General features: G+C 44.2%; 3 protein-coding genes across 3 annotated transcripts in view; all 3 read right to left on the reverse strand.

Moving 5' to 3' along the window:
• LOC306943933 (elongation factor Ts, mitochondrial-like) overlaps positions 1-26,619 on the reverse strand; it is a gene marked incomplete at both ends in the record, with an annotated part of 292,477 nt that overhangs the window by 130,308 nt on the left and 135,550 nt on the right. The gene's annotated exons all lie outside the window — the stretch shown is intronic.
• Positions 18,740-20,058, reverse strand: LOC306943969 (dihydrolipoyllysine-residue succinyltransferase component of 2-oxoglutarate dehydrogenase complex, mitochondrial-like; the record flags this gene model as incomplete). Its single annotated transcript, XM_079530552.1, is given in 3 exon segments — positions 18,740-19,633; positions 19,635-19,869; positions 20,048-20,058. Coding segments are annotated over 3 exon segments (1,140 nt in total).
• LOC306941417 (methylmalonyl-CoA epimerase, mitochondrial-like) lies at positions 20,683-21,366 on the reverse strand (the record flags this gene model as incomplete). Its single annotated transcript, XM_079526871.1, has 1 exon — positions 20,683-21,366. One exon carries the CDS (start codon positions 21,364-21,366, stop codon positions 20,845-20,847), a length of 522 nt encoding a protein of 173 aa, XP_079382997.1. The 3' UTR covers positions 20,683-20,844.

Genomic DNA, 26,619 nt, shown 5'->3' on the forward strand with positions numbered 1-26,619 from the left:
ATATATATATATATATATATATATATATATATATATTCAAAAGATTGTTTTTGGCAACTTTTTATAGTCACTGTATTTTAGGCAAGTAGTTGTTGAGACCCTATAGCCACCCTGACTCATGCTAGGAAAACAGAGCTCACAGCCTAACATTGACAGCTACAGGAATGACAGTGAAAAATGAATTTGCCACACAGGAGGGGGTTTTATAGACCCAGCACTAACAGGAAACAGGTGAGTCGACTGGCAATCAACGCAGGGATAGGCTGGGGCTCACAGGACACAGGTGACTAGGGTTAGACAACTAATCACAATGGAGAGACAACACAGGCAATAGCAAACAAAAGTAGACAGCAAGCACAAGATCACTACTACAAAATAAAGCTAGCTTACTGAAGAAACACTTGGGCAGGGGTCACCACTTTGTGGCAAAGATATTTTGAAATGTCCCTGACAAAATGAGGGGAAACAAAAAAATATGAGAAACAATCAGCCAGCAAAGAAGTATCCCTGAATGACCACAACACATCTGTAACTCTGAGGGTGTACGAAGTAAACAAAAAAAAAAGTGCCACTTTCTTCGCCGGACTGTTAAGTTTCTAGGGCACATTATATGTGCAGATGGTGTTAAGACGGACCCAAGTAAAGTGGAGGCCATAAATAATGTGCAGGAAACTGACTTGATGGGGTCTGATGGGGTAACCCCATGTGCCAAAAAAATCTGATCCTTTTTAGGAATGGTTCTCTACTATCACCATTTCATTGAGGGGTGTTCTGCTAAAGCCAGGCCACTGTTCAGCCTCGTGGCTGAGCCTGCGGTACCACACAAGCGAGGGAGAGGCCATAAACCCAAGTTCAAAAAGGGCCATGTGAAACTGTCTCCGGCAGACTGGACTGATGAGTGCAGAGAAGCATTCAGAACTTTGAAACATGAGCTTGTGCAGAGTGTCACGTTAGCCCATCCAGACTTTAATGCGCCATTTATCCTTGCAGTTGATGCCAGCTTTGATGGCCTGGGGGCTGTCCTATCGCAGTTGCCCCCTGATGGAAAGATTGCCAGACCAGTGGCGTTCGCCAGCAAGACACTCTCACAGTCTCAGCTGAACTATCCAGCACATCGGCTGGAGTTTCTCGCTCTGAAATGGGCGGTGTGTGACAAGTTCAGCAGTTCAGCCACTGGCTGAAAGGGCAAAGTTTCTCTGTCTGGACGGATAATAATCCGTTAACATACATCTTGACTAAACCCAAGTTGGATGCATGTGAACAGAGATGGGTATCAAAGCTTGCAGCCTACAATTTCGACCTGAACTATGTCCCTGGCACAAAGAATGTGGTGGCCGATGCACTGAGTAGAGAGCCGTTTGTCCAGTCATGCATGAGCCACCGTCTTGTGACTGAACCCTACACCTTCCTGCTGAACCAAATGGGTGGAATGGTGGATAGGACGGTTCAGGATGCTTTCAGATGTACTAATAACTGCCAGCTGGTTGTTGATCAGTCTGAGGAAGGAACTGACATCTCCCCGCCTCCATCTCCGGGGTCCCTCTCTTCACGAGATGTGTCAGCCGTGCTGGATGCACATGACTCTGGAGGAGTCTGCCGAATGAGAGGCACAGGACCGGATATCCCTCAGCTTGCCAGTGTCGATCAGACCACCTTTCTACCGAAGAGTGAACTGGCTAATATGCAAGAGCAGGATGCTGTCTTGGGCAGGGCTTCCTTTTACGTCCAGCGTCACAAGAGGCCCACTAGGCGTGAACGTGCTGATGAGTCTCGTGGTGTAGTGAAACTGTTGAGACATTGGCCCAAGCTCTCTATCAAAGACGGCATGTTGTACAGGGTGAAGAAGGACAGACAGATGAACATGACCATTTACCAGTTTGTTGTTCCGGATTCCATGAAGGCTCGGGTCCTCCAAGGTCTACATGACTCAGCTGGTCATCAGGGGCAAGCTCGCACACTTTCTCTCGCCAGGCAGAGGTTCTTTTGGGTGGGAATGGAACATGACATCATCAATCATGTGAGGAACTGCTTCCGCTGTATTGTCGGGAAGACCCCAGAGCCTAATGACCGTGCTCCTCTGGAAAGCATTCGCACAACTGAACCAATGGAACTAGTCTGTATTGACTTCTGGACTGCTGAACAGACTGACAAAAAGTGTGTGGATGTTCTAGTAGTCACAGATCACTTTTCCAAGCTGTCACACGCATTCCCATGTAGGAATCAAACAGCAAAGCAGGTTGCCCGCCGTCTATGGACTGACTTTTTCAGCATTTATGGATTTCCTAGGCGGATCCATTCAGACCAGGGGGCCAACTTTGAGAGTCGACTCATTAAGGAACTCCTAGAGATGGCTGGTATTGAGAAATCCCACACCACCCCGTACCATCCTATGGGGAATGGAGTTGTTGAGAGATACAACAGGACTCTTGGCAGCATGATCAGGACCCTGCCTTCACAGTGCAAGGCCAGATGGCCGCAGATGCTCCAGATGCTGACGTTCTGTTACAATTGTACTGAGCATGAAACCACAGGCTTTGCCCCATTCTTTCTCATGTTTGGGAGGATTCCACGTCTGCCTGTTGATGTTGTGTTCCAGCATGCCCTCCCCAACAGTGCTGTTGTTGACCACTGCGACTTTGTCTCTCGATTGAAGCGCGACTTGTCTGAGGCTGCGCGCATTGCCCAGCAAAACAGTAGGACAGCTCAGGCTCGTCAGGCTGAGAATTACAATCGCAAGGCGAAAGGATCTCCCCTCACTGTGGGTGACAGAGTCCTGCTTGCTAATCGTGGTCTGAAAGGGGTGAGGAAAGTCGCAGACAAATGGGACTCTACAGTTTATGAAGTGGTTTCTGTGAAGCCTGGAATCAATGTGTACTGCATCCGAGACCCTGTGACGTCAAGGGAGAAAGTTGTTCACAGGAACTTGCTCCTCCCTGTGAGCTTTCTCCCCATGGGAGGAGATGATACCTTTGGGGCAAGCTGCTCTTTAGTTACTGGAAGTGAACGGAGTGGCCCAGTGGTTCCTGTTGATGTACAGGATGGTGAGACAAAGACAATTAACTGGCTTCTGCGAATGGAGGATGGGAGTGATGGAGATGCTGCAACCAGCCAGTCTGAGTGTTCCTCTGTTGTGGATGTGGGTGCCCCATCATCCAAGATTGAAATGGCTGTAGTCCCCCACCCTGTGAGTGAGGTCTCAAGTATCCCAGATACTTCCCCAGATGCTGCACGGTTCCCTTCTCCTGCCCCCCTTCCTGAATGCATAATACCCCAGGATTTACCCTCCCAGCCCTTAGCTGAAGCGGCCCAACAGGTCCACTCCCCTCCCCCTGCCGTTGACATACAGACTGATCACACACAGACCCATGCAGCTGACATGCAGACAGATCACACACAGACACATGCAGCTGACGCGCAGCTGGGTGATCTCACGCATGATCGAGTAGTATCTTCACAGCCACCTCCACGTCGTACTAGGACAGGTAGAGTGGTTAGGCCACCTGTTCGATTAATTTGTGAAATGAATGAACAGATCATTGACGACTCTGTGTCAGTGTCAAGTGTTGATTCTTTGTTTTCGTATATGAAGAACATGTTTTCTGTGTAGATTTTTTTTTGCGTGCATGGGTTCTTGCCAGAGGTGTCTTCCAGTTGAGTTGGCTCGTTGTAGAGCATGGTTTGCAAACTAAGAGGTGTATACGGCATCTTTTGTGTCTTATTTTAGTAAGGGGACCCTTGCTGATTTAATTCCATGTGGAAAGTTTTTTTGACTGATTTGAACTGGGTTTTGCTCTTACTGCTGTATTCTGAACTGGAGACTTGGGTTTTGTATTTTTGAGTTTGTATGTGCCCCGATTTAGCAGGATTTTAGGGGGGGGGTGTATGTAACAGAGTTAAATAGGTTGTAGTTAAAATCCAGCTAAATGGGGAAACTATGCCACCTGCTGTTCTACATGCCTGCACCAGGCTTCATATTAGCAAGGCACTATGGGTAATCCTCAGTGTAATGGAGGATTCTCATGAGACAGACAGTGCTTTGGTCCACATATGCTGACATACTGTGTACACTGTCTCCTATGTCCATTCTCTATGAATGCAGAATAAACACCCATGTGAGCTGTTACCACCACCACCTGAATCCCAGAGTGTGATTAATGCAGAGGAGACACACATCGGTCACACATATATATATATATATATATATATATATATATATATATATATATATATATATATTCAAAAGATTGTTTTTGGCAACTTTTTATAGTCACTGTATTTTAGGCAAGTAGTTGTTGAGACCCTATAGCCACCCTGACTCATGCTAGGAAAACAGAGCTCACAGCCTAACATTGACAGCTACAGGAATGACAGTGAAAAATGAATTTGCCACACAGGAGGGGGTTTTATAGACCCAGCACTAACAGGAAACAGGTGAGTCGACTGGCAATCAACGCAGGGATAGGCTGGGGCTCACAGGACACAGGTGACTAGGGTTAGACAACTAATCACAATGGAGAGACAACACAGGCAATAGCAAACAAAAGTAGACAGCAAGCACAAGATCACTACTACAAAATAAAGCTAGCTTACTGAAGAAACACTTGGGCAGGGGTCACCACTTTGTGGCAAAGATATTTTGAAATGTCCCTGACAAAATGAGGGGAAACAAAAAAATATGAGAAACAATCAGCCAGCAAAGAAGTATCCCTGAATGACCACAACACATCTGTAACTCTGAGGGTGTACGAAGTAAACAAATCTTGATGGGCAGTGGGCACGTAGTCAAGGGAGTCCTTGCAAATAAAACATTTGAGAACCACTAGGACTCCTAATGGGCCATATAGTAAATAAGCGTCATACATATTCTGAAGAAAACCTGGAGACTTGACATTCTCCAATTGGGTATGATGAAGATTAAGAATATAAAATGTGCCATGATGAAGAATATAAAATGTGCCACAGACAAGTCACAAGACCAAGTCTTTCCACAGACACATTTGTCCGTGTACAAACATATATGATGGCCCATGCACCTGGGGAATCAACTTAGAACTCAAACAGTGTAATTTGAGACAGGAACAAAGAGTAGGGTACAAAATAGGACATTTATTTAATAAAATGTTTACCACAGACTGCTTTATTTGCATATGAAATTGATTTAAAAAGTGTTTGAGATTGATCTAGAAAATGGGGAGAATGGTTATAGTCCGGCAGCCGGGGTTGTGGGGTGGGAAATTTGGTATACGTTTTTTTTATTGGCCTAAAATGTTGTCTATATACACTCATGAATCCACTCTGACCAGCTGTCGGTATTGAGCTTCTTTTATATGCGACCATACCATTGACATCCGAATATAAGGCAAATATGTCAATTTCAGCATGCTTTAAGTAGCGTTGAAAACCAAAAACTGCAAAACCAATGCTTGGAATGGATTCAGAATCATGAAAACCCCCTAGTTTGACACGTCACATAAAGCATAACGAAAATATTGCCTTATATAGAATGTTGATGGTATGGTCACATATAAACCCCAATTAAAATTGCTCAATGCCGACAGCAAGTGGATTCATGAATGTATAGACAATATTTTAGGCCAATAATTAAAAAAAAAGCTTATATACAAATGTCCCACTTTTAACAAAAGCCTGTCGGCTGCCGGACTATTATCAAACATCAATTAATCAAAAGGAAAGGAACAGCGGTCCGTATGGGTTCCGCTTTTTCCTCAATCATAGGCCTACAATTAAACACAAAGCACATGGTTCACCAACTACTGTACATTACAGAATAGCACACCAGGAACATAATACGCATCATAATGCACCACTATAAAATGTCACAGGCAATATAACTATAGGGGAAACAATAGGGGAATCAATGATTGCTTTACCAGAACTCTCAATGGCTACATGCACATGGCTCCACACAGGCAGAATAGGCCCTTGCAGTCTCCACCTGCAGCTGTGGTCAATGACATCATTGCACAGTTTACACACAATGTTAAACATGCATGGCAAATGCAATATAGAAAATGTATTATCTTGTTTCTTTGTTCAGCTTTGCACAAACATAATTTAGTACTCACATTTCTCCAGTTTAAATGCCTACACGTTAGGCTACTGGGGAGGCCACACCCCAAACAATTCTGGACAGGAAAACATCCACGACCTTTACAGCAACAATAGTACAGACCTGGCAACATAAAAACATTCTCATTATAGATCTTACAAAAATAATAAAAGTGAGGATAGAAAAATCAAGCAAACATGCTTACCAATTGACAGGCCAGCAGACTCAGCACTCAAACATCCCCCTCTCAACAACACGCTATCAGCAGTGTTGTCAGGCCCCACAGATTTCAGACCTGCTACCTGCCTGTTTAGAAAGGCTATAAATACCCTTGTCACTTATGAGGTCACTTTACCTCTGCATCCGTCGAGGGGCTACAATAGACAAAGAACATACTAAACACACAGGCACAGAACTGAACAGGAAAACGTAAATCAGGCAAACTCAAATCTAAACCAAGCGGGGAGATAAATGCCAGAGTTAGACATTGACATTGGCATTGACATTGAGTTAGGCAATGACATTCCCAAAATAGGGATGCTACAATAAAAGTGATGAATAAATTATTGGTTGAGTTGAATCATTATTATTGGGACATTATCAGTCATTGTCAATGGACCATTGGTTGAGAAACAGTGGGATGTACTGTATAATCAAACTTTATTGACAGCCATAGCCAATAGAAGACAAACAACAATTAAAAACATACAAAACAGTTACAAAAAAATACAGGGGTTCATAAAACTCTAAAAATCTCTCACATTAAAAAAAATCTATAAGAGGCACTCATACCAATGTTTCCACATCAAAGAGCGGTATCTAACAGTGCTAAACCTAGGATTGGTCAACACCTTAATCACGTTATTATGTGACCCATCAAGTCTGCTTTTAAAGCTGAACATAAGGTTTCTCAAGAGAGCCTGGAAGGTGGTTAGGCCAGAGTCACAGAAGAGCTGACTAGCACTGCCACCCCTAGGCTTCTTCAGGAGAATCCTGAGAGCATCATTATAAGCCACCTTAAGCTTGCGCAGGCTCTCTTTTTTATAATTCACCCATAAGGGGGCTGTATACAGCGGGGTGCAGTACGCTCTAAATAGGTTCACCTTGACCTCAACTGAGCAGTAGTGAAATTTCCTGGCTAACATATTATCTTGGGCATACAGCATTCTGCGTTGTCGATACATGTCAGCATCATCTTCCATCTTATCAGTAATGATGTGCCCCAAATATTTACAACTGCTACATACAGAGAGGGTTTGATCCGACAAGTAGAACACTGGAAAATGTTGTTTCTGATCCTCCTTGGTCCTGCAAATGACTACCACACTCTTTTTGGCATTGTATATGACATCATATGTAACCCCATAATCAGAGCAAATGTTCAGTAGCTGCTGGAACCCAGCACTACACGGGGAAACAATGGCCAAATCATCGGCATACATAAAATGGTTGATCAAAGTGTTACCTATCATGCAGCCAGTCCTACACCCTCCCAGCAGCCTTGACAGGTCATCCATATACAGATTGAAGAGGGCGGGGGACAGCAGCCCCCCCTGCCTCACCCCATTGCCTACACTGAAGGGGGAGGATAGGCTGTTCCCCCATTTTACCTGCATACTCTGCTTGGCATGCCAGGATGCGTATAATGCATCCAGGCACACCCCTCTGCTTCAGTTTGACAAAGAGCTTATAGTGGTTAATTCTGTCAAAGGCCCGGGAAGCGTCAATAATGGTTGAGCCATGTCTTCTGTAGGATTCTACTGCTTCTTTTAAGGCATAGATACACAAGTCTGTGCCGTGTTTAGCCTTAAAGCCAAATTGATTGTCTGTGGTGTGGATCAAATCACTTAACCTGTCTAGTAATATCCTTTCAAGAACTTTAGACAGTATACTGGCTAGGGCGATAGGTCTATAGTTGTCCATACTCCCTACCTTGCCAGCCTTGTCCTTAATGACAGGCACTAGAACCACTGTAAGCAAGGAGTCTGGCAGTACACCATGTGTTAGCAGTCCTGTAAAGCAGATGGACAGCAGCGCTGCTACTAGGGCTGGTCAACTTAAGGTGCTCTGCAGAAATATTGTCCATGCCACTAGCTTTATTATCAGCTAGTTGCCTTATGGCTTGGTGGATCTCATGAGGGCTGAATAGTATCCCTTCCTCTTCTAACTTGCCTGTACAGTAGGGTTCACTACTGACACAGTTGAATAAAGCAGCATAGTGCCCCCTCCAAAGTTCACTTATGTTATCGGCACCAGGACACACTTTCAATATTGCAAGGCAGTACTGCTTTAGGCCCATTTATAGTTTTAATGTCTTTCCAGAAGCCAGTGGCATTTTTACTAAGCAGTTTCCCGGCCATAGAATCCGCTCTCAGAGCTTGCTCATGCTTCCCCACAAAACGCACTGCATGTTTATTATACCTTGCATTTGAGATGTTCTTGTTCTCTAGGTCAGGCCCTTGTCTAGGTCTCCCAGCAATAACCCAGGCCCTATGGGCCGCCTTGGCTGCTTCATGGTGGCCAGCAACGTGCATGTTCCAGCCCGGCTTGATTTTATTAGCCCTTCTAGGGTGAGAAAGTAGGGGTCTACTGGCCAAAGAGAGAGCACTTACAATATTTACATACATAGCACACATGTCATTACAGTGAGAGGTCTCATTACAGTTGACATCATTGCATAGTATAGCATCCGTCGGTAGTTGTACTTGGCTTAAGAGAGTGTCTGTTCTCCCACAGTAAAATAATACATCCTCCGCGGTGAGCTTTGCCCAGTCTATCTTAGCCACATATTCACCATTACTGTCATTAATTAACTCAGGGAGCCTACCAGTGTCAAGCGTCATTTCCAGGGGGAAATGATCAGTAGTGGTGGCTTCATACAGTATATTCATAGACCCAAGCGTTGCATGAGCATCAGCCGAACATATTACATGATCAAGCCAGCTGGTTGAACTGTGGGCTTCACTATAGTATGTATAGCTGTCATCAGGTAGAAGCTCTTGACTGGACAGGACAAGATTATTATGTTTACAGAACCTAACCATATGCTTAGCAAAGTAGGAATCATTATCAGATATATCAGCATTCATGTCTCCCATTGCATAGATGCTTGTGCACTGCTGATCAGAAATAAAAGAGCTAATAAATGCAAGTCTATTTACATATTCATCATCATTGTGTCTTGCCTCATAAGGTGTATAAATGTTCAAAATAATAAACTCTCTGTTATTCAACTTTATCCTAACACCAATGCACCAGTCTGCATCGAGTCACACAACACTGATCACTGAGTCAAGCTTTTTGTGCCACAAGATGGCCACGCCCCCAGGAATCCTCCCTCTCAAGATGCGCTGAGAGAGATCAGTAGTTGACTCTCCAGTGCCATGAAAGTTATCGTGAACAGAGTTCAGCCCCCCCAGATCCTGTTTGGAGAGGAATGTCTCCTGCAGACATAAGATGTCACAGTTTTGCAGCAGGTTATCCACCACTACACGTCGGGCTCTGTCCCCCATACTGTTGCCTAGGCGCAGCCCACGACAGTTATATGATGTAACCCGCATTCAAAAGTTAGAGGTTTAAAGCCGCAGCTTCGCTACTCTCACGACGCAACAGGTCATTTCTCCCCACTGGAGCATTGTTAGATGAGGCTCTGGGCACACGGGGCTCATAGTAACGCCGGACATACACACCCGCTGGCCATATATCGGGACTGAACATGTCAGTCACTTCTTTGCAGTTTGCAGTTATATGAAACGATCCGAATCTACTGCCGGTCACTTCAATCTTCCGACATGTCACAGAAGTGTTGCCCAATTTCACAGTCAGATAGTTATTTAGCGTGACAGCATCTACATCAGGGTCGAATCTGGTGGCAAACACACTCACCCTCTTAGTCGTAATAACTGCAATGCTGCTCTCTGTGCCAGTGCCAATAATCCCCGTATTCTTCTGCTCACGTTTCCCCCGAGTTGACCCGGGGGTACGGTGGGGCTGTCGCTTCTTGGGCGATGGCTTTTTACGGCCGTTGTTTACCACAAAACTCCATGTTGGGGACCTAGGCGTGCGGGGCTGAGTGCTCCCTGCAGCCGCCTCATTCAGAGGAGGTATTGTCACCGCCTCCCGCTGACCGGGATCTGACAGCCTCTGCTCCTCTCTCTCCAGTGGGACCTCTGCAGCACGGCCACGGCTCTCCTCGAACGCTGTCACCCTGCGATTCACAGCCACAGTAGCCGCAGCCAGATTCTCATTAACTGTTGCCTGTGCTTCAAAGTTACTCCTCAGGCCGGCTACTTCACTGCTTAGTTGCTCAACTCTTCGAAGTAGAGCCGACGCATCCATACTGCCAAAGCCAACTGGCGGGAGCTTGTCCAAAAAGTGGGAGACAAACATGGGCATGTTTTCCCCAAATTCAGGCTCAGACATACTTTTACGTTTTTAACGTCCTTGTCTCTACCGGTGTGGTTAATTTTGCTTAGCTTTGTTGTTGGGCAAATTTCAAACAAGAAGCCCTTGGATTTTGTGATCCATTCAGATGAGAAGTTGTTAGTAGCCAACAGCACAACGTCATCATGGTCAAGAGTCCTCATCTTGTCAGAGATAAACAATAGATAGAACAATTGACCCAGTGCGTTGATCTTTCCATGCATTTGCTTTGATGTATTTATATATTATTGATGTAATAATAACCTCCTATGGTAATTGTGCTGGTAGCAGGCCATAATGATGAATAACCTGGCTATCATGGTTGCCAGCAGTTGTATTGTCATTCCACATGAGTACAGAACAAAATGTCTTTACCCAGGTCCTCGTCAGGCAAAAAGATTTACATCTAAACATTTCATAGGAATTCTTAAAAAAATCGTCGCATTCATAAACATCTAACTATAGATGGATACAGTCTCTGTATGTGTGTGTGTGTACGGTTGTAATGCACATAACTCGAGAACCGTTCACCCCACCGACATTCGAAATTTGACACACGCGTTCCACACCCCCACAGGGAGTGCAGTTCCCGGTGTCAAGTCGGTCGGACCCATGGTTGTCTAGAACTGCCCCAAAAAGGCCTCTGCCCGGGCTCTGGACCGGGCCCTGCCCAGTGTCCATATATGGCTGACCTGACATCATTCTGACGTCTGCATAGACTCCATATTTGGGCATGCCTGACAAAGAACTCCATATATGGGCATTAAAGGGTGGGGCATGCATTTCCAACCTGCATCATTCCAAGTAGGCCAGTGCCCAACGGGCACCACTGTAGAGGCCCCAACAGGCACCACTCTAGTAAAACCTAATACACTAGTAGAGTGTGTTACACACATTTGTACCTGAACATACTTACCTTTTGTTGTTGCATATTTAGTTCACACAAGTTTGCGTGACACAAACAAGATGTTTGTATTTTTATTTGTATTTTGAAAGAGTTTAGCTGGCTCCTGTACGTGAAAATCTATTCAACCAACCAGGATACTGTAACTAACCAAACAATATTCTAAAGAAGTGACATCATTGCTGGTGCCACTCGTTTGGTCCAGTGACATCAGCAATGATGTCACCAGTCTTATTGGTGGTTATTGGTCTTAAAGTTAGACTAAGCGACTTTAACTCCAGTGTGGCCCCTCTAATCTGTGGTGTCCCTCAGGGTTCCATCCTCTTTCTGCTCTACATGCTCCCACTAGGCTCACTCATTAAACAACACAAGTTATCATTTCATTTCTATGCAGATGATATTCAGCTCTACTTACCGCTAAATACGACCAGCACCGACCCCGCTCAGCCGCTGTTGAAGTGCCTCTCTGATATTAAATCTTGGATGAATACAAACTTTCTCACTCTGAACGAAAGACCGAAGTCATCATTTTCAACCATAACCCTAGCTCACCCATCACCCCACTCGGTCCCCTCAGTGATAACATCTGTTTTTCAGTTAAGAGCCTTGGTGTCACCTTTGACAATAACCTCAAATTCGACAAGCATATTAGCTCTGTGGTCAAGGCTAGCTTCTTTCAGCTTAGGTTTCTAGCGAGGGCAAAGGCCTATCTGCCCCGTACCGACCTCAAGAGAGTAATCCACGCTTTTATTTCAACTAGAATAGATTACTGTAACGCTCTCTATGCAGGCATCGATCAGTCAGCTATTAGGCGTCTTCAGCTCCCTGTCCGCTTCAGAATTGATTTTAAAATGGTAGTGTTTGTTTTTAAAGCCCAAAATGACCTGTCCCCTCCATATTTAGCTGAATTGATCACTCCATACGTCCCAACAAGAGCCCTGAGATCGGCTAATCAGTCTCTCCTGATGGTGCCTGACACACACTTCAGGACCAGAGGACATCGTGCGTTCGCCATGGCCGGACCCAACCTCTGGAACGCCCTGCCTCTCCATGTTCACTCTGCTCGGTCGTTGACGGCTTTCAAATCCCTATTAAAGACTCATTTTTACTCTATCGCTTTTAATTACATTTAATTTAAGTCTACCCATGTACGATGTTCCCATGTACTGCTTATTGTATTTTACATTTTGCTCTCTTACACATTGAAATAATGCTATATTATATCCCCTTCTTTCTGTTTGCCTCTGTGTATGTTATTATGCTCTGTAATGTGAAGCTCTTTGGTTCGACCTCGGTCGATGTAAATGTGCTATACAAATAAAGTTGAATTTGATTGGTAGTACAGTAATAATATCGAGCATATCGTATCGTTGTTAACATGTCTCGTTAGAGCCCTACCTGGAGAGTCGCATGAGGAGGGTCTGCAATGGGGAGGCCTCATCAGCTACAATGACATGTGGGTGTTCTGCTCCTGGCAGCAGACTGTCTTCTGGCTACCTACATACATAGATCAACCTTTGATAGATTGAATACTTTATTAGCAATCATAGGAAATGTACAGGATAGTACAGTTCAGGTGTTCTCCTGACAGCTATTATATGTCCAGATACAAGTCTAAAAGTATAGGCCTACCACAAGAAAGCTTGATGGCTTGTTTACATTGTGGTCCGTGGCTTGTTTACATTGTGGGTAAGGCCTCACTCACACCTTTCAATCTAGCATACAACATTGATGCATGCTAGATGTAAACAAAGGGTTTGTTTACATCTTGCCCCAATGCATTTCCAATGGAAGTCACATGGTTTGACACAACATTTGTGTTGTACGGCTTTTGGCTGGGTTTTGACTGCCCCCCACACCCTCATACAACACAAATGTTGTGTCAAACCATGTGACTCCCATTGGAAATGCATTGTGAGCTTGCATCAGTCAATAAGTCTCATGCATCAGCTATACATCAATCTGTTGTGAAGGTGTGAGTCAGGCCTTAGAAAGAAGAAAAAAGGGCAGTGTACAACATTTTTTGTTTGTTTTTCTTCTTTGTAATTATTTGTTCAGCCCAAAATATTGTGTTTAATTGTCATGATTTGTCACGATCCGAGTTGGCTTTGTCCGAGGCTTACAGATATTTAAATAAATACTTTTCGAAACGTCTATGGGAAAAATGCATGGGACATTCTTTTCCGGGTCTGTCGTCGCCATGAAAGGGGGCGGACAGTGGTTTCGGAGCTATAGTCACAGTTCAAATCAAAGGCAGAGGAGTGGGCCGTGACACAATGACTGACAGGCTATCGGCATCACCAGCTGTACTAATTGCTACAGTGCAGAGAGAGGGGTTCATATTAACACTTTGACTGTGTAATTAACTCATTGACTGCCGGAGTTTCTCTAGCACAGTCTGCAGCCACTGATAGCGTTTTTGAGGGGCTCTAGCCCATCCTATGCCGAGCTTTGAGTGTTCATTGGTGTGTTTGTATCACGGAATTCGATGATTTGAATAGCTGAGCACGGAATGTGATGATGTATGATGATAAGAGCTCCCCTCACTTCACTGATTCTTTTTCTCTTTTTTTACCAATCTTTCAAGACCCACAGAATATCTTGTAAACGCCAATTTGCCCATATATGGGTGTGTGCTGATTATCAGGGAACTCCACATGAGTATAAAGGGACACAGGCAGACAGAGACACTTACAGAGATCTCCAAATATGGGCATGAAGCGATACAGACCGACAGACTGGTGCTAAACAATAAATTCCCATATATGGAGAGAGGGATATTTCCCTGATGTCATCAATAGTCTGACATCAATCAAACTGGTGTCATAGACTGGCCTGGACTTCATATTTGGGCATGTCTGACACCGTGTTGATTTCGTCGACTAAAACGAAAAATGTTCGTCGACTACTTTTTTTCACTGACGAAAACTAAATGGAAGCGAAATGAAGACTAAGCTATGATGACTAAAAAACTAGACTAAAATGTTTGGAAGGGACAAGAGATCCAGTCATTTTACACTTGGTTGCATGCTGAAAATAGCAGATCTACAAGCTCACAACGCGACGCGCTGCGAGCTTGTAGATCATTATGACGGCATCAAGACCGCCAAAATACATTTTAGTCGACTAAATCAACTGTAGATTTAGTCGACTTAAATCTTATAATATTTAGTCGACTAAGACTAGACTAACACAGGTGACTAAAATGTTACTATAAGACTAAATTAAAACTATTCAAAATGACTAAAATCAAATTTTGCTGCCAAAAACAACACTGGTCTGACCACAAAGTATTCTGAGGGCCTATGCCCAGCTTTCCAGGGAAACACAAACATTGGCTTGTGATTGGCTGATCACCCCATGACGATGAGTTGATTTGCTGAGCAAAGTACATATTGAGGATAAAAAAAGTGAGGGCAGAAAAATGAATACGCCAAAAGTGATTGGCCGGAATGACATTTGTGATGATTTGATTGGCTGAGCACGGAATGTGATATATGATGATGTATGATGATAAGAGTGTGATCTTTCCTTTAAACTTTGTATTCCAGGGGTCATCATTATGTATGTACATGGACAATCTTTTGGATTTTCTGTTTACACACCATTATGATGTTCTCATTTTGATCATAAGACCCAATTACTATGAATGAATGAAGGCATAATGAATTTATGAAAAACCTTATTCCGAACATGAAATATTAAACAAAAAAGTCAAAGTGCAATAGGCCTATAGAAACAAATAAAATAATATTCCCTAAACAAACAAAAAAGACAACAACAACAAAAAACAAGCCTCACTGGCTTTTTTTTTTATATGTTCGGAAAGGAGTAGGGAGAAGTAAAAAAACGTATATAACCCTACCCCTTTTACTTACTATGCCAAGTCTCCAGGTTTCCTCCAGAACAGGTATGACACTGATTTAGTACGACACTATGGCACATTCTGAGTTCACTAGTACTAGTGGTTCTCAAAAACGTTTTTATTTGCAAGGACCATTCAAAGTATTGCTCTTGATTGGGTGCTGTGGCCTGTACATTAGGTTGTGTACCAAAAGTTTCCAGCAGAGGGGAGTATTGCTGCATCTGATTCCAACAGCATGGTTACAGTTACAGTCCACATTTTAGCAGAATTGAACAAACCTTAAAGCCTGACACCTTCTCATATTTAGCTGCATATTAAAAAAAAACAAAAGAAAAACATATTGTTGCAGGCAGTCGGTGACCACTTACACTATAAGAGTTATGCTATGTTGATGATTTAAATACAGGTCCACAATGGAAGTCCCCGTGACTTTTTTGTGTTGCCCTTTTAGCTCAAATGTCTCTCTGTACCACATACTGTTTTCATTTCTGACTAATAATGTGTTATAACAAAACCTGAGTTATAACAAAGAAAATAATGTTGGTGAGTGAATGCCAATGGATAAACCCATGAATAATTTAGCTAGTATTATTCTAGTCGTTTTTGAGGGGCGCTAGCCCATCCTATGCCCAGCGTTATGTGTCTGTGTGTACCACGGAATGTGATGATGTATGGTGATAAGAGCGCCCCTCACTTCACACGTGATTTCATGTTTATTTTTGGCAGCTGTGGGTAACATGAACCAAATAAAGTTGATTCTGATAATCTCCCTGAACACCATAGGCATTAGGAGCCCCACATCGCAGGGAGTATAAACTCACTACGCTCGGAGCTATTATGCTTTACTGTAGGCCTACACTTTGTTAAAGCATGAAACATCAGGCCTTTAATGAGCATGCTTTAAGTTGAATTAATTCACAACCACATCTCATCACTATTCAGGTGTAGCACACAAGTTCAGGTGTAGCACCCTTAACGGTTATAAGAATCAGACGTCTCTAGCACAATCCAATCATAGTGACCACGGACCTCCAGTACAGTGTCAATACTAGAAAAAGTGCCCTTCCGGGCACAGGTCTCCACCAGGAGGATAGGACTGTGTGAGATGTTTGGCAAAATGTTTAGGAGTAATATAAACATGTTTGTTTGTTTGTTTGTTTTTTGCAACAATGTTCTTTTGTTGAGGAAATGCAGAGCCAGATCACTCATAGCATCTCTGAGGATAGAAGTCTGGATGAGCAGGACATGTGCAGCATTTTGAACAAAACGGGCCACTGAACAAACTTTGGAAGGCAATGTTAGCCAATCAGTGTAGAATCTGAGAAATCCAACAGACTGTCTTGTTCACATGACTACAGAGATCATGTGTACCGATTTGCGTGAGATTTGGATGAAATCTGTGCGACTAACATAAGCAATGTGTTTTGCAGAAATCGGCCTCATGGTGGCGCTATAACCGGTAGATGTGGAGGGATGCAGAGACAATGTTTTTCCATGGCCTCTAGGGAGTGCGCATACATAAGTTGTATACAGATCGATGCAGTTATAGCTAAAAACAGGAATTGGCCTGTTATAGCGCCACCATGAGGTTGATTTGGAAAAGAATGAGTGGCATGTCGTCCTCGGCCTAGTGGAAATGTGCGTGTATAATTTCACGGAAATTGCACACTGTGTTTGTGATTTGCGACATTTTGTTCGAAACGGACCAATCATGTGAGCTTTGGAAGCCAATCTTAGCCAATCAGGATGGAAGATGGGAAATGGTGCAGATCCGTGTTGATCACATGACTATGAAGATAGTGTATACCGAATTGTGTGATGTATGGATAAAATGTGTACGAGTAATGTACAGAAATGTGTTTTGCCTAAATCGGCCTCATGGTGGCGCTATAACATGCCATTGAAGAATATTTGGGGCAGAGGTTCGTTGTTGGCATCCAGGGAGTGTGTGTGCAAAGTTTGGCATGGATCGGGCCAACGGTGCCGGAGATTAGCTGATAACGGACGGACGGAAGGAAGGAAGGAAGGAAGGAAGGAAGGAAGGACACACACACGGACGGAGTGCAAAACATACTCTCTCCCCATGCCTTCGGCCTGGTGGAGACAATAAGGTTGATATATGTGTAGCCTATTTACATTTGAGAATAAATACTTTTTTTCATCATATTGTAATGCATATACATTTTCATCCATGTTAAACCCCTTATCCCTAGACTACTTTACCTTTTATACTATTTTGAAAAAAAACATTTTTGAATAGTTAAAATAGCCAATCTACAAGCTCACAAGGTGTCGATGTAGGTTGGCTATTTTAACTATTCAAAAACAAAATCAAAATAGTAAAACAAAGGCAAAGTAGTTTAGGGATAAGGAGCTCCAAATAAACTACCAAGAAAAATGTCGTTGGGTAAAACCTTTTTTCGTAGATCGGAGATCAGAGGTTGTTATGGCGTTGATACACGGAGCAGCGAGTGTTGAATCTCCTTTGCATTTGAATAAGGATGCGCCGTGATTAGCCTGACTGATTGATTGATTGATTGATTTAAGTATTTAACAGTTTGCAGAATTACAGTACATTTCAAGCACAACTCAATACAAAAACTGTTGAGTGGATGACACCATAAAGCATTGCACTTGTTTACAAGAGGGTCCACCGTTTTCAATTCATCATATCATTTAGAGACGTACAAATATACACTACTATAGCCAAATCATCTTAAAGGAGGTAAACAAGGGGAAAAACATATACAGTGAGGGGAAAAGGGGTGGATGACCGAAAAGGCCATTTCACTACGTCTTTAAGAGAAGTTTGCAATAGTGTGCATTAACAATTGCATACTAAAAGGTTCTGAATAACACGTTTTTTGTTGGCTTTATATTGTTTAAATAATAAATAAACAAATACGAGTATTTGCAAAAGGGAAAAGTACTATGTACTATGTTTTTTGATAAGTGAATACATTGTCCGTTCAAGTTTAAACCTGAAACATTCAAAATATGATGTGGGTCAACTTGCACCTTATTTTAATATGTCATATTTCCGTGGCTCTTTGTCAGCTTACTCATTATTTCAAATGATAGAAGACATCCTGCAATAAGGGCAGATCTTTAGAATGTTTTGCCATCTCATTTTGCCTTGCTTAGAGGACAACACAAAGTGAAAAGTGGCTCATCTTGCCCCGTTCTCCCCCAAGTATGGCATTTAAAGATTCTGGAACGTCATTGGAATGCAGAGGATAAAAAGAGTTTAAAGTGTGACCTGCCCCTTTGTATCTTAGTTATTACAAGACAATCGTTTTCATTGTGATTAAAGTGAAAGTAAATGAACGGCTTGTGTATAAACTATCAAGTCCAATGTCGAAATTAAAGCAAGCATCATAGATGGATAAATACACAGCATATTCCTCGGCCAAACGTTGGTGGGGTTTTCACGCATGTAGGCTTTGTTTTAGCAGAACATTTTTTAGTGACAGGGATATCACATGTCTAGAAGCAACATCCGCGGGTCTTCTACCACGGCTTTGATCTTGCGCAGGAAAGTAACCGCTTCTCTGCCGTCGACGAGCCTGTGGTCGTATGTCAATGCGACGTACATCATTGGCCGGATTTCAACCTTGCCGTTGATGGCCACAGGCCGGTCAAAGATGCCATGCGTGCCCAGGATGGCAGACTGTGGCGGGTTGATGATGGGAGTACCGAACATGGACCCAAACACTCCACCGTTGCTGATGGTGAATGTGCCACCGTCCATGTCCTCCACGGCCAGCTCGTTTCTGCGAGCCTTTTCTCCGAGCTCATTAATGGTCTTCTCAATGTCAGCAAAGTTCATGGTCTCGACATTGCGGATCACTGGTACGACGAGACCCTTTGGAGTTGCCACGGCCACACTAATGTCTATGTAATCCCTGTACACAATCTCGTTGGTTGCGTCATCAATAACGCCATTAACAACTGGCTGGTCAGTCAGAGCATGCGCTGCAGCCTTCACAAAGGTTGACATGAAGCCCAGCTTGACGTCGTGTTTCTTCAGGAAGGCATCCTTGTGGACCTTCCTCATTTGCTGAATGTTGCTCATGTCGACCTCGTTGAAGGTTGTGAGCATGGCACAAGTGTTCTGAGCCTGCTTGAGCCTCTGGGCGATTCTCAGCCTCATACGGTTCATCTTCACCCTGCTCTCTGTCCTGGCTCCCACTGCTGGAGGTGGTGGTGGTGCAGCAGCAGCAGCAGTGGGCTTGACAGCAGAAACAGGTTGGACTTGTGCAGCTGGCACTGGGGGCACTGATGGCATGGCAGCAGGGGCAGAAGCAGGAGGTGCTGCTGCTGGGGTTTCAGCAGCTGGGGCACGGGCAGGCGTGGCACCTCCCCGCTCCTTTCCGGAGTTTGAAGAGGGCCGTTCCTCTTTCTACCCGCCCTCCAACAGCCACTAGGTGTTCCTCTATGACACCAGCCGCAGGAGACGGTACCTGTATGATTGTCTTGTCAGTTTCAATTTCACACACCACTTCATCTTCAGCCACCAAATCACCCACAGCTTTCTCCCAGCTTTGTACATCACCCTCTGTGATGGACTCTGGAAACGCTGGGGTATAGACAGTGACTACTTCATCCCTGTGAACAGGTGATGTTTTGAAATATCTGCTGTGGAAGACATTAGCCGATGACAGAGATGGACGTAACTTTGCATTCCTGTGAATGGCCTAGTTGAAAGCATTGAGACCTGATGCACTCCGTCGAACAAGCACATTATTTACTTGACGTGCCACTGATAGAGAGGGGCAGAGCGTACGATAAACACATCGCGACCGTGATAACATGGCTGCCATCACTGCCGGGGCTTGCTGGCGACCTTTCTCCTTATGTCCCTCCCTATCTGCACTAACTTTCTGTCTCTCTGCCCTTCTCTCAGTCTATGTCTCTCTTTTACAGTGTCTGTCTCTCAATACGATATCACTTTTAGTCATCCTGATTTGGAATGGCTAAGGTCTCTGTCTTTGTCGCTTTCTTTCTCTTCCCTCACTTTTTGTCTCTTTGTCCTTCTCTGGCTCTCTTTTGAGTATCTTGTGTCCCTCTCTGTCTCTCTCTGTCTCTCTCTTTGAGTATCTTGGCCTCTTTATGACTGTGCCCTTGTCTCTCTGTCTCTCCGACTTCTTTCTCACCCGTGTCGTTCACCCGTGTCGTCTCTTTCGGAAGTCTCGTGAAACTCTCAAGATAACATACCTCAGTGCCTCTTCCCTGATGAATTATGAGGCTATGGTAATTTCCTGACATTATATAGCAGCTCTAATCTGATGACAGACACTAACCATGCTGGCCATACATTGCCAATTTGCGCAGTTGGTGCCATTGCATTTCATGCAACGTCCTGAATTGGACGTCCTGCATTTATTTATTTATTTTTTAAATAAATAAATAACAGTGGCCGTAGTATGAACAGACTTTGTCCAAGCCCTATCTCTGAAGTGCAAAGATAAGCCAATTACAAACTCAATTTAAATGAGTTACTGTACTGGAGGAGGAGGAATGGTGATGTGATATGACTTAATGACTCAGTAACACCACAGAGTTGATCAGACAAAGCAGAGCTTAGGCCTCTTCAAGCTCAACAAGTACACCATCACAGTCTTTTGGGTGGAGAAACATGACTGGTTTCCCATGAGCACCTATTCGGGGTTCTGGTGACAGCATTCTGATGTTCCTAGCCTTCAGGTCAATTATTGCAGCATTGATGTCATCAACCTCAATACAAATGTGGTGCATCCCTCCCGCCTTATTCTTCTGTAGGAAACCAGCAATTGGACTCTTCTCTCCCAGGGGGTGAAGAAGTTCTAGTTTGGTATAACCCAGCTCCACAAACACTGTGTAGACTCCATGCTCTGGCAGGGGCACCTTGTCACTAACTGTTGCCCCCAGGACATCCCGGTAGAGAGCGGTGGCCTTTTCTATGTCTGGGACAGCAATGGCAACGTGGTTCAGCCTCCCGACCTTCCATAGTGGACCAGGAACGCCGTGCAGGAGGGATGCTGTGGTTGAATGTCTTCTCAGGAGTGTGTGGCGAGTGCACCTGGAAAGCCCTGAAACTGCAACCTTCAGCATGGTGGACGCCATATTTCCAGCAGTCGTCCTGCATTTATTTATGTTGTTTGGTTCTCCATATATGGGATTTGAGGATGTCTAAATCAGGAGTCTTCAACTTTCTTTCAGGCCAAGGGCCCCTTAGCTGAGAATGAATGCAGTGACCCCTGCTACATCCTTTTGTCTGTGTGTCTGTAGTTCACATATCTCGAGAACCGTCCGATTGGGACGTCCAACCATCCATATGCCCATATGTGGATATACAGCTACACACGCAATACGTAGGAGAGTGTCATTACTTGCATTACTGGCATGTGTAAGCTCTGGAAACACAGCCCATACAACCCATACAGTATTTTTCCCGTGGCCAGCAACTCGACACAGTGACACAACCCGTCAATGCATGGAACACTGGTAGTGCACGTGCCCTAGCCCTGCTGCAATTTCATGGGCAGCTAAGTATCGGAAATTCTTTCCAGTTCCGAAAGCCAACCAAAGCTCCTCTTCTGGCTGTAGAGTCTGAGCCACTGCCACAGCTAGCAGCTAGCACCACAACAACAGTATCAACTGTTTGAATCATAATTTTATGATGGTCATTTCTTGCTGCATGGGCTACATGTAATAGCATGCGACTATCAGCTTCCTCATGCGCACAAGGAGCAATGGAAGACCTATCTGGGAGTAGAGTTCTCATCGGGCCTGAAAATTAAGGCCCGGCCCTACCCTACCCTAACTGGGTCGGCCCGAGGCCCGGCCCGACCCTAACAATTACCATAATGTCAGGCCCGAAAACCCGAAAAAGCCCGAGTGAAAAAAAAGAGAGAAAAATAAAAATGCCACTATATGGCCGCGGCGCCGTGGATTATTGAGACGACCGTGTCAGAGAACGCACTAATAGTCTCTAGTCGCTGAAATAAAGGATTTATGTAACTCACGTTAATTGGCTGTAGTGATAATGTTCCATTTCCAACATTCTAATGGTTTCCAGCAATTTCCAGGGGTGAGTAAACATCTTCTGAATCAAAGTAGCAGCGATCCTCTGAAGTGACGCAGTTAATTATGTCCAATAGGCTACTGTCCCGTTAACAAAGTGCAACTTTTTCATCATTCACCGTTGTGCAACAGTCCCGAACAGAGCTATACAATATTATGACAATTGTCAACTTGGCTATAATCTACTAGGTTACATCGTTTACATAATCATTGCCTCTCAAACCCACATACCACGCGTAATGTGCGTTGCCTAACCAAAAGAACAGACATACAAACCATCAACATGCCGCTCGATGGCGTGTCGAGTCTGTCGACAGCTTGCAGATCTTTTATTTTGGGCAGTGGGCAGTGCACACAACGAGGCGCGCTGCGCTGCGGTGGGGAAATTAAATAGCTGTACAGCGCGCTGCGATACGATTTGTAAACCAAATAGCTGTAGCCTACAGTGTGACTGTAACATTGCTTGGTCATCATGTAACTATATTACGTGTATGCAGGCGCTTTCATAGTTATATGGAGCATTTACCGTGGTGACGTTGATTAGGTAGCCTAATTTAGCTTATTCACCCAGCTGGGTTCAACGAGACAGCAGTGTCTCGTTAAGCCCCGACGTTTCCAAAACGAGCTATTGCGGATGAATCGATGGTCTTATAAAACATTTAAGCATATGGCAAGTTAACTTAAGTTATATAGTTGATGCTGAGCAGTAAGCAGCTGATTTGGTTGGCAGACCAGAGGCCAGCCAGCGGTAGCAAGTTCAACAACCACCGTTCTATTCTGTCACTTTGGTGCGCTGCGCTGCTGCTGATCATCGCCTCCTCCTCCTTCAGTCACATAGTATATCGCCTAAACTGTAAAAGTTAATCGCCAACATTCACCAGCTCAGCCCTCTTCATATCAAATAAATAGGCTACATTACACAAACAACAGCATTGTTATTTTTGTTATAATAAAATTATATTAAAAAAAATAATAATAATCACGGAAAATCACAGAGCCCGAGGCTCGGCCCGGCCCGACTAATTATCGTGCATTTTGGGCCCGGCCCTACCCGAAAATGTCGGGCCGGGTCGGGCCGGGCCGGGTTCGGGCAGAGATTGAGAACTCTATCTGGGAGTGGTGGTGTGCTAAGGACTTCTGTGACCGGTGGCCGATTAAGTCACAAGAAACGATCAATATAAAAACAACATCATGAGCAACACAGTAATATATATTTAAAGTGCACTGTTTAAAGTGCGTGTGCATGTATACTGTGAGACCCAATAATGTCTTGTATAGCCCACTACGCCACTTGCTTTGGGGGAGGTGCAAGTCCTCAATAATATTCTTAAATTTAAAAGGACACTCAGGTTCATGTTTTAACCAGGTAAAAGGGCAATACATCATAAAGAAACCAGGAAGAAGTCTGACACGGAAACCAGCTCTCAAAGGTAAGTATACACATTTATTATAATGTATTCCTAATAACATGGGTTCCTAAGACACCTGCTTAAAATACAATAGAAAATGAATACTAAACCCTAATCCTAATAATTAACTAAATAAACAAAACAATCAACTATTAAAATATGTTACTATCAAAATGTGCAAATTGGCAAAGGAGGGGTCAGTCCATATGGGAAAGTGCAGACAGTGTCAGAGGAGAGAAGTCTTCAGAACCTCCTATTCTTCTTGTTGATACTGCGAACACACAAGGACAGGCCGACAGTACATCCGCTCACAATATCTTAACTCCAACAAATGATAGCAGCCAAAAGGCAAACGTCGTCATAACTTGTCAACATCAAGGCCACAGAGGGGGTACTTATCTGAAAAGAGGGGCTAGTCGCAACTTGGCCCCTCTGCTGAGTCAGTCAGGCTTCCCCTCTTTCAGCATCTCAAACACAGGTTCCCCGGTCAACCTGAGTGATCATCTCATCTGCTTATTCTCCTTCATCCCTTGCATAGTTGCCTCTCACAGACGGCCACACGAGCTATCCTGGCCCGGCGTGGGAATTGTCCTCTCCTCTGTCCAGTACCCCACCTCCTCAGCCCTGTCGCCGCACGGACAGAGCTGCTGCCTTCCAGACCCGCTTCCTTGGCTCTCCCTTCCCAACTGAGGGTGTCTTTATTTGAACCCCAAGGCCGGCCCAAAGTCATGCGCGTGGCTGGCGCTCATCAGGCAATCAAGGGAGACGTTCAAGAACACAACATTACTAAACACTCAGACAGTAATACAAAAGGAGAACATTGCATTAACACAACAGTAAATTAGGACAGTAATATAAATGACACAAGGGAAAACAATATTACTGATCAACAGGTAAATAATAATATGCCATTATGCAACACAAAAAAAAGAAAGAAAAGCACACTTGACCCCCGTCACACTTCCATGTCACCAGTGACAACAAGCTGTTTATCCTCCGGCACTGATCTGAGTAGAGCATTGGAGAGAAAGGTAAACCACTCAGCCTTATTGCTGTCAACTTTAAGAAAGTTTTGCCAGTTCCTGGGAATGGCTGCATCACCTACCACACGTCTCCCATGGGAATCCCAGTCCCATGCTTTGCTCTTGTAGCAGTTTCCAGAGACTCAGATAAGTAGCGATCCCACACCAGATCAAGCCTGGACACACTTTCAAATGTTCTGGTCAGATACGGAATGAAGATCACATGGGCATAGTCTTTGCAGGTTTTTTACTGAACTGGGTTTCAGCATCTGGACAATGGCTGCCCCATCTACAATGGTACAGGTAACCGTTGGACTGTCAGAGTATGCACTGTGAACTTGTTCCAGGCAGGGAAGCAGATCACTCTTCAGTCCCAGTCGGAGACCTCCCCCATCAGACACGATTGGTTCTCGTGTCGAAATAACTCGTGTCAAGAATAATCTTGAAAAGAGCTCCATGTCCTGTTTGAGAGAGACCAATTTCTGTTTTGGTTTTGATACTCTCCCCACAGTTGAAGTACCGAACACCAGCAGCTTATTTCTTGGTATGGTGTCGTCAACTTGTTCTCTCAACAAGGCATTCTCTAGTGAAAAGTTCAAATTTGTGCTCTCCTGTCTGCTTCACCTTTCTAACTGCCTCAACAGCTGAAGGTCCAGCAAGTTCCTTTGAGCGGAGAACAATCAGGTCATCGCTTTCCTCCTTAAATGGATTTCTAAACCAAAGAGCGTACATCTTTGATTAATGAGACATGGACACTTGTCGTTTGGTCATGGTGACGTGTGTTATCTGATTTATTGGAACAAATCTCAAACTCCTAGATCGATCGCGCAACTTCTGGTCCTGCTACCATCCATCGTAATAGTGAAGATGGTTTGTCAGTGAGGCCCACAGCACCACCATCTCCTTTGACGCAAGCATTCGTCTTCTCATGGGCCTGGCCAATGGCCATGGAGGAAAACACATGTTTGGTCTTCTGGACAGTGAACTTGCCTACCCTGAACGCTTGAGCTCTGTCCGGGTGTGTCCTTGGTAGTTCAGCCATGTCTCTCAGGTGAACTGGAATCCATCTTGCATAATGGGTATGATCCATTGCATGAAACCATTTGACTAGTTCTGTTCAAGGTACATGGAGAAAGATCCCTCTCGCAATGACCGCACAAATACTAGCACGAGCAGCTCTAGCTCAAGAACAATAGACCAGTACTGAAAATGCGGAATGTTTTCTGCTCTCTGGCTGCACCAAGCTTCAAACGCTAGAGGAACTTGATCTGTTTGTGTTTGACAATAGTTGTCATAAGCCCGCGGTGCTGCAGAACATTCAGAGCCACTGCTGTAATTTGATGGGCTCTCCTGGTGCGAGTTACATGGGCTGCTTTGAGGAAGGAGTCAGCTTTCCCTGGATATGAGATGTCAGCTTGCACTAGTGCTTCAACCCAACCACTTCCTTGTAACCAGTTCCCCAACATCTTCAGTGCCGACATCTCAATATGTAGTCCACCAAACATAACCACAAGCTTGTCTTCACCATATTTCAACTTAAAACGTTGGTGTACTCAACATTCAACATGTCCGGGTTTACAATGGGGCTCTATGGGCTGGCAAGTAGACCAATAGCCACCATCTTGGAAATATGCAAATTAGGGTTCCAGACACACCCAATCGTAATGATAAGCATTTCAACATGTTTGTAATGTTCAGAAAACATGAAAAGTTTTCTGAACACAAAAAAAGTTTGCATTTGTAGCTCATCTTGTTCAAATGTTACAGACAAAACCGTTTTAGGTGGCAGCCATATTGGATTTGGCCACTATGGCAAACCCGAAGGTTGCCAGCTCGGGCACCCTAGCTAAATCAGTAGAGCA

This window comes from Electrona antarctica (assembly GCF_951216825.1).
Source record: "Electrona antarctica genome assembly, chromosome: 2".
Lineage (NCBI taxonomy): Eukaryota > Metazoa > Chordata > Actinopteri > Myctophiformes > Myctophidae > Electrona > Electrona antarctica.